Raw genomic sequence first — 8736 nt, forward strand, 5'->3', positions numbered from 1 at the left:
ATTCCGACTTTCCTCGCAGTTTTTTATTGGTGGATATTCTGTATAAATCGCTTTCTTCTACATATCGTACAGGAAGTCGTCCTCTGCCTGTTCCCCTAAGAGGAAAAGCCGTGTGCGGTGGTGGCGTGTCTGTGTGGCTCTGATATATCCGGTGAATACGGCGCACTAATGGCGGATACGTTGACACTTTTCACTTCTGTTGGGCTCAGTGAGCAGAAAGCGAAAGAAACATTGAAAAATGAAGCGCTGAGTTCTGCCCTGAAGAGCGCCATTACTCAGGTACGACCTAACGTGTGTGGGGTAACTCAACTGCCTGGAGGGACAGCTGTGAAATGTGACTGACATTCACTGAAATTGCTGACTTACTGTACCCAACCTCTGTTTCTCATCTTTTAAATGTGCTTACATTATAGATTCACTGGTGTCCATGTAGCTGAATATATTTGTAGACGCTTTTCATAACTTTTATGCATGTTGTGGCACAGTTATACTTTCGTTATCACCTTCTTGTTGTTGTTAGCAGACCTTCCTGTCAGTGACACTGATTTGCCATGTTTTTAGTATGTTTAATAAAGTCCATTACACCGATTTGAAGTAGTAAAAACACTAATTATTGTCTTTCCTCATTTGTTCCAATAGGCCCAGAGTATCCATGGGCCATTTGGAGTGGACAAAGCCATGGGTACTTTACTGTACAGCATGGCATCTCGCCTTAAAGACACCAAACGCCTGACATTTCTCTCTGAAAGCATCGCTCTGCGCAAAATCTGCACTGAGCTACAACTGGCAGGTAAATTCTGAATGTGTGATGTGAAACAAAAGGAAGTGACGACATTAAAATGACAAATTGGATCATTTTGTGACATTTTATTTAACAGACTGATTCCTAAGATGTGAGAAATTGAGTTTTAGAAGTTCATTACATTCACTGACCAACTGCTGCTTTCACACAAAATGCTGAATATCTAAGTTTTTGATGATTTATTTAAACACGATCTTCATTTGAATCCGGCACTGTGGCTGTGCTCATGTAATGTTCTGGAGCAAATCGAAATAAACTTGACAAAAGCTCTCTTTTTAAAAAAAAAAAAAAAATACTTCATGAAATATATCCAAAAAACACACCTAATGCTGAAGGAGAGTGGGAATGTGGCAGCAGTTAAAGTTCAGAGCCATTGTGACGATTCAATTAAGCCCGGAGAATGAGCACTAGGCAGTCTGGCTGAATGAGAGTTGACATAAAAAACTGTTAAAAAAAAAATTCTGTGCCTGCCAGCAGCCTGATTTTACGCTACTAATTCCTTTGCAGCTGCCTTGGAGTTTGTAAAGAGTCATCCCCACGACCCCATCAACCAGAAGGAGTTCGACAAAACATGTGGAGTGGGTATCGTCATAACACCCGAGCAGATTGAGGATGCAGTAAGTTTGTGATGTTATGATCACCAAATGTGCCTTTTTTACTAGTGTTATTAGTCAGGATGTGCTCAGTGACAGTGGAATGTCACACAGGTCGAGTCTGTGATCAAGAAGCACAAGGAGCAGCTGTTAGAAGAGAGGTACCGCTTCAACATGGGACTGCTAATGGGTATGGACTCACAGTTGTTTGTTTAAATACAAGTGCAGCCAAAAAAGCCTAGCAAACAGAATGTCTCATTTTTGTATCCCAGGTGAAGCTCGCTCTGCGCTGAAATGGGCTGATGGAAAGGCGATCAAAAATGAGGTGGACATGCAGGTGTGTTTTGTTAATACTAGTATGTTTATCATTCTGACTGAATCTTTCGCACAAGGTGTTCTTAGTGTATTAAATGGAAAACTTTCCCTTTGCTCAGGTTCTACACCTCTTGGGGCCCAAAACAGAGGCTGACTTGGAGAAGAAACCTAAGGTAAGATAGCTCATATTTAAAGGAACATTTCTGCAGCTGCACATAGTTTATTATCCCCCGCCTCCACGAAGTGGAAAAGGGGGATATAGGTTTGGCCTCCGTCCATCCGAGATGAAGGTGACAGCTTTTCTCGGAAACTATTACAGCTAGGATTACGAAATTTAGTGCGTAGCTTCACACCATGGACACCTTGATCAAGTTCGAAAATGAGACCTGTGTGATAATATTTAAAAGAGTTATGGCCCTTGATCACTATTTTGGATATAGACTCATAGACATCACATGTGGCGGGGGATATTGATGACCATGTCGTCTTGTTCCTAATGTGGCCAATCAAGACACAGTTTAAGATGTAACCTGCTGTAAAACATCAGTTAGTTACTTTTTTAAACATTTATTTTTGTGCATATTAAATATGAGATATAATGTGCTATTTGTGAGCTTTTGAGGTTTTAGTGAAAACAAGATGACACGGTCATCAATATCCCCCGCCACATGTGATGTCTGAGTCTACATCCAAAATAGTGATCAAGGGCCATAACTCTGTTAAATATTATCGCACAGGTCTCATTTTTGAACTTGATCAAGGTGTCCATGGTGTGAAGCTACACACTAAATTTCGTAATCCTAGCTGTAATAGTTTCCGAGAAAAGCTGTCCCCTTCATGTCGGACGGACAGACGGACGCATGAAAGCACGGACGGACGGAGGCCAAACCTATATCCCCCTTTTCCACTTCGTGGAGGCGGGGGATAATAATTTGTTACCTTTGGACAGAGCATGATTTATCATATCCACCTTATCTTCATTCTAGTTTCATATTTACTGTACAAATAGAAGAGCATTATTCCTGTCATTTAACACAGTACAAGAAAGGGAGTGTACATATTTAACTGTTCATTTAAAAAGTGCACTCTAAATGTTTTACTTTCATTTGTGGCTCATATCTCATCATCTTGTAGCCACAGAAAGCTAAAGCCACAGAGAATGACGTAAAGGTTAAAGAGGAGGTGGCAGTAAATGGTAAGCAGCGGCATACGGGGGGAATTTAACGGTTTGTTTTTAAGCTGTTTTTTAAGCTGTGCGTTTTGGTTGTTTAGGTGATGTGAATTCTGGGGAGGGAATGTCGCTAATGGAGCAGCTTAGAGGAGAGGCACTGAAGTTCCATAAGACAGGTGAGGAAAAAAACTATTAGATCCAAAATGATATCTTGTTGGAACTATTTAAAAATACTTAGTCTGTTGATTTTTTATTTATTTATTTTTTTTATCTTTGCCTTTCATCAAACAGGAGAGAATTACAAAACTGAGGGCTATGTGCTCACGTCAAACACAATGGATTTGCTCAAAAAGCACCTGGAGCTCACTGGTGGACAGGTATAAGCTTTATTTAGTCACCCTAACTTTTGAAATTGAAACATGCTGGCTTATAAATGACTAGCTTTCAACGATGTGTCTGTGTTTGAATTTCTTCAGATACGTACCCGTTTTCCTCCGGAGCCCAACGGTATCCTTCACATTGGACATGCCAAAGCTATCAACTTCAATTTTGGTTATGCAAAGGTATGACTTATTTGTCCTGTTTCTCCACCACATGAGCTATGTAAGCATCTTTGGTGCAGCTGCATTCTTGAAACATTTTGTCCTCCTGTAGGCAAACAGCGGGATTTGTTTCTTGAGATATGATGACACAAATCCCGAGAAGGAGGAGGAAAAATACTTCACTGCCATCAAGGACATGGTGGAGTGGCTGGGTGGGTTAATCAGCACCTTTGTGATCTTGTGAAGATGCTGTCAGGTGCACTCTACATTCATGAAGCTAGTTTCTAATCAGCATCACTGTATTACACAGGCTACAAACCTTATGCAGTGACGCACGCCTCTGACAACTTCCAGGAACTCTATGACCTCGCTGTGGATCTTATTCGAAGGTGAGTGTATTGATTGTATGTGAATGTGCGTGGAAATTTATCAGGAAAGATGACGGTTGATTCATTCCTTCATCTGTCCTCAGGGGTCATGCATATGTGTGCCATCAGAAGGGTGAAGAGCTGAAGGGCCACAATGTTCCTCCATCGCCGTGGAGAGACCGACCGATGGAAGAGTCACTGGTGCTGTTTGAGAGGATGAAGAAGGGTCTGTTTTCAGAGGGAGAGGCCACACTCAGGATGAAGATGGTCATGGAGGATGGGAAGATGGACCCTGTGGCATACCGAATCAAGTACACGGCGCATCATCGGACAGGAGATGAATGGTATGAAACTGTGGTACTTAAAAAATTTTTAAAAATCCACATAGTTTATTTTAACTATGACGTCTTACTCACAGCAAAGTTTATATGACTTCGCTTATCTTTCTCTGCAGGTGCATCTACCCCACCTATGACTACACCCACTGTCTGTGTGACTCTATTGAAAACATTACACATTCACTGTGCACCAAAGAGTTTCAAGCCAGGTATAGCTACACTCATTGATCTGCATTAATTAATTTTAAACTTTGTTGGAGACCTTCTGTATGATGACATTGTTCATGTTTACCCTCATGTCTGTTTCTTTTTTTTTTCTTATTGTTTCTCAGACGTTCATCGTACTACTGGCTGTGTAATGCTCTGGACGTCTACTGCCCTGTTCAGTGGGAATATGGCCGCCTGAACCTCACCTACACTGTTGTGTCCAAGAGGAAAATCATCAAACTGGTTGAGACTGGTGTCGTCAGGTAAAGTAGCACTTCACTGGAGTCACTTTTACGTATAAACTGCAATGCATGTCTTCCACTTCTACACTGCCCATATTTACATGGACACTTCCAGATATGTAAATCCTGCAAAAGGTGGAGTGAGCCTGTTTTTTTTTTTTTACCTGCTAAAAGCTATAGGGGCCCTATGGTGGACTGCTCAAGATGTCTACAAATACTTTGAGTAAAAAATAAGCAGGCACAATCTTGACTTACAGTAAATGATGACATTGTTCTATCGTTGGTTGTTTGCTTTTTTTTTTTTAGCAGTACAAATGTTATTACAGCGACATTTTTTGGGGCAACTAGATTTTAACCACTGAATTATAATAATTCTTCCAAAATTATCCACAATATAATTAGTCAGCATAATTTCTAGATCATATGCTACACAGAAAAATATGAATGGGACTTGCAAAGCTAAAAGTTGGTTATAGGGTGACTGGTTCAAGCTAAGTGGTTAGACTGTTCACTAATTGCAGAGTTAGCAGTTCAATGCAGATCTCCTCCTGTGCACATGCTTAAAAGTTCTTGGGAAAGATACTGAATTGTAAGTTAAGGTAAAGAAAACAAGTGCATATGAAGTCCACACAATTTCCCATGTGCAAGGAAGGGCTACTGGCTTTTTCTGTAAATGTCCTATTATCAGGATAAAGCTGCAGAAAAATAACATTTGTGTAAAAAGACTTGATTTTTAACAGCTGCATGCACTTAGCTGTTTTACAGATTCCATGTCTGATTAAGGCTCGAGTCATCCCAAGCTTATTAAAAGCTATAAACACAAATATCATGCTCCATATAAATAACAAACTATTGTGAGTAAATTCTAATCATATGTACGCCTTATTTTGATTCAGTGTGCAGCATTTTGACAATTGTTTGATCTTCATCCTACGAGACTGTGTGAAATGCCTCTTTTACCTTTTCTAAATACAGAGACTGGGATGATCCCAGACTCTTCACTTTGACTGCACTGAGGAGAAGAGGTTTCCCACCGGAGGCAATCAACAACTTTTGTGCTCGGGTATGCAGAACGTGTGGAGCGACCAAGTGTTGGATGGAGCAACAAGTAATTAAATTTAAGCACATGTTGCTGATGTGTAATCATAGATTTCCTCCCTTGTAGGTGGGAGTCACAGTTTCCCAGACGACGACGGAGCCCCACCTCCTGGAGGCATGTGTGAGGGATGTGCTGAATGACACGGCACCTCGAGCCATGGCTGTGCTGGAGCCACTCAAAGTCACAATAACTAACCTCGCAGCGAACTCAAAGGTGTGTACGCTGCTTAAAAATGCACAGACATGTCAAACTGATATCAGAGGTTTTGCTATATTGTATCTTTTACGTGATTTTAAACCTGATGAGTACTAAAGCCGCCTGCTGTCCTCCTCTTTTCTTTCAGTCAGATGTACGGGTGCCAGACTTTCCTGCCAATGAGGCCAAAGGCAGCCACACGGTTCCATTCACACGCACCATCTTCATTGAACAAAGCGACTTCAGGGAGGTTAGACAGAAAAGCCCAATATAAATATCCTCACAGTCTACTTAGCAGTATTCCTGCGCAATTTTTACATTGAGGACAGAACTTGATTATGGACTCTTTTCGTTGTGCAGGTGATGGAGAAAGGCTACAAGCGTCTGACCCCAGAACAGCCTGTAGGCCTGAGGCATGCTGGGTATGTCATCTCTGTCCAGAAGGTCATCAAGGTAAGCCTCAAAGTGGTTTCAGTGGCTCTTTAAAGACACAGTCAAAATAAAAGTACATTTTCAAAGCTGTATTCATTTATTGCTGTAGTACTTGTTCCGTTATCTCTCTCTAAATATCAATTCTGATTTTTGAGGACTCATCCTGATGTATATTTATCCAATCAAATGGATTTGAGACAACTAACTACACCTTGTTATTCTACAAAAGCACACTTAAATGTATCAATTACAAGGTAGTAACAGGTTCAATAGGTAGCAAAGCATTAGTAAAATACTAACTGTTATATTTAGGTATTTGTTGGGCAAATGTGTTGTCTGCAATTCCGAAGAAGGTCCTTGAGATCTGGTTTACTAATTTCTCCACCTCCTAACTGAACAACACATAAGGAAAGTGTGTGTGTTTGTGAGACTAACAGTCCTTTACAGCTCACAAATGTTCTGTAATCTCATAGACATGGCGACACTTAAGCGATCCAGTCAAATCTGAAAGATGTAATTCTGTTTCAACTCGGAAGTATCTCATATTGTAGAAGAGAAAGACGCTAACTGCAACTTTTAAATTATCTGTAATCATTTTCATTGATCTCTTTACAATAAATCTTACCAAAACTGGTGATCTTGTTAATTTTCATTCCTAGTAATGTTTGCTCCCCTTCGTGGCTGTGTTTACTTCCATGTATTCTCTTAGTAAAATAGTGGTTGATGCACCGTGTTTATGTCCACATCGCTTTCTTCTACTCTGCTTCTCAGGACGCTCAGGGTAAAGTGGTGGAACTGGAGGTGACCTGCTGCAGTTCTGAGACTGCAGAGAAACCAAAGGCCTTCATCCACTGGGTCAGCCAGCCGTTGGTGTGCGAAATGCGTCTCTATGAAAGACTGTAAGTCACAAACAATCACCGTCATTCACAACGAACACTAATTTTACAAAACCTACCTAACTAAACCATATCCTCCTTGCAGCTTCATGCACAAACACCCAGAGGATCCATCTGAAGTTCCCAACGGCTTCCTGAGTGACATCAACCCTGTGAGTACCTCTAAAGACTCGCTTGGATTAACTGAGGCGTGCCAGTGAATACAGAGATAGTTTAACATAGTTCTTCTTTTTTTTTGTCATTCAGAATTCCATGCAGGTGATCAGCAGTGCCTTAGTGGATAACTCAGTCAAAGGAGCAAAAGTCTTGGACAAATTTCAGTTTGAGAGAGTCGGCTACTTCTCTCTGGACCCCGACAGCACCGAAGACAAGGTATAGAAAGACGAAGCAACTTTCCTACAGTTTTATAGTACAAATTCTCACTTACCAAAGCTCCAGTTAGTGGCTAATTTCAGAAATGCTTTCTTACACCTACTTGGGATCTGGATAAAAATATAAAATATATATATAAAAATCATTTCTGTATTCTGAATCTTTCCTATGGCTGCAGCTCGTCTTCAACAGAACGGTCACCCTCAAAGAAGACCCTGGGAAGATCTGACTGACTCAAGATCAAGCTGCACTTCCTGCTTCCCATGAGCACACAGATACATGCCCAGCTTGTTTGCATCTCTGACTGTGGAATATCAGCAAGGGCACAGAATGTTCAGGCTGAGATGGAGTCGAATGAGATACTGTTATATTTGCAGCAGTTTTCGAGCATTAATTTATCTGATGGAAATTGGAAAATTTAATTGTATTTGTTGGCTGTTCTTTGTGGTTTCTTTAGAAGAGAATTTTGGCAAAAACAGTCACTGCAGTATCACTTTGACTTATCTCAGTGCTTGTCCAGTGTTCAGAGTCATCTGGATTATTTTATTTGAACATCTGCTACAGTAGTATTTGATTATTACTGTGTTTTCTCTTCTCTGTTGAATGTATGCAACTTTGATCATTGTTCAACAATGTACATTTTATATCGACTCCAAGTTGGTTTTACATGCCGGAGATGCTCTCAAATGCCATAAATAACTTTCTTATAATGGTGGCAAGTCACTGCCAAACCACCATTTGTTTTTTAAGATCATAAAGGTGCTCATGTGGCCTTTTGACGGGAGAGAAGAATAAAAAATGCTCTTATAAATTGTTTCTGTGTTTAGTGGTGTGAGTTAGTGAAACTGGTATGTTTTCATATCAATATAAATCTCCAATATTTACCTACCTGTGATATTTTATTGATATACAGTAATCATATGGTGACTTACTGTGTGATAATATTTAGTTTACTAATAGTCTATTATTTTTCAGCTTTGGTTTTTATGGCTGATTTGGCAGCTGTGTGAAGCAAAAAAAAAATCACAGTATTGACAGAAAATTTAATATTAAGCCAGTACAGTCATTGCTCAATACACAGTGGAAAATAGCTGTGAACAGAACAAAATTGCAATGTAAAGGAGCAGCACACCAGTTTATGGGTTGTAAATTATTTTTATTCCC

The 8736-nt window shown here is 40.2% G+C and overlaps 1 protein-coding gene across 1 annotated transcript; it reads left to right on the forward strand.

Annotated features, from left to right (window-relative positions):
• Positions 1–61: 61 nt before the first annotated feature.
• On the forward strand, positions 62–8386 carry qars1 (glutaminyl-tRNA synthetase 1). The gene is made up of 23 exons (XM_022189741.2): positions 62–279; positions 640–790; positions 1310–1419; positions 1510–1585; positions 1668–1732; positions 1830–1883; positions 2845–2905; positions 2983–3057; positions 3173–3258; positions 3358–3444; positions 3536–3635; positions 3734–3812; positions 3896–4135; positions 4246–4338; positions 4462–4599; positions 5554–5641; positions 5744–5890; positions 6021–6122; positions 6233–6325; positions 7076–7203; positions 7286–7352; positions 7447–7572; positions 7751–8386. Exons 1-23 carry the CDS (start codon positions 169–171, stop codon positions 7799–7801), a joined length of 2328 nt encoding a protein of 775 aa, XP_022045433.1. The 5' UTR covers positions 62–168; the 3' UTR covers positions 7802–8386.
• Positions 8387–8736: the final 350 nt, after the last annotated feature.

This window comes from Acanthochromis polyacanthus, chromosome 6, assembly GCF_021347895.1.
Source record: "Acanthochromis polyacanthus isolate Apoly-LR-REF ecotype Palm Island chromosome 6, KAUST_Apoly_ChrSc, whole genome shotgun sequence".
In the NCBI taxonomy this organism is placed as follows: Eukaryota; Metazoa; Chordata; class Actinopteri; family Pomacentridae; genus Acanthochromis; species Acanthochromis polyacanthus.

Coding starts and splice junctions, on each gene's coding strand:
- qars1 (XM_022189741.2), top strand. CDS start 169: ATGGCGGATACGTTGACACTTTTCACTTCTGTTGGGCTCAGTGAGCAG. Junction 5,891..6,020: donor ACCTCGCAGCGAACTCAAAG/GTGTGTACGCTG, acceptor CTTTTCTTTCAG/TCAGATGTACGGGTGCCAGA. Junction 6,123..6,232: donor AACAAAGCGACTTCAGGGAG/GTTAGACAGAAA, acceptor TTCGTTGTGCAG/GTGATGGAGAAAGGCTACAA.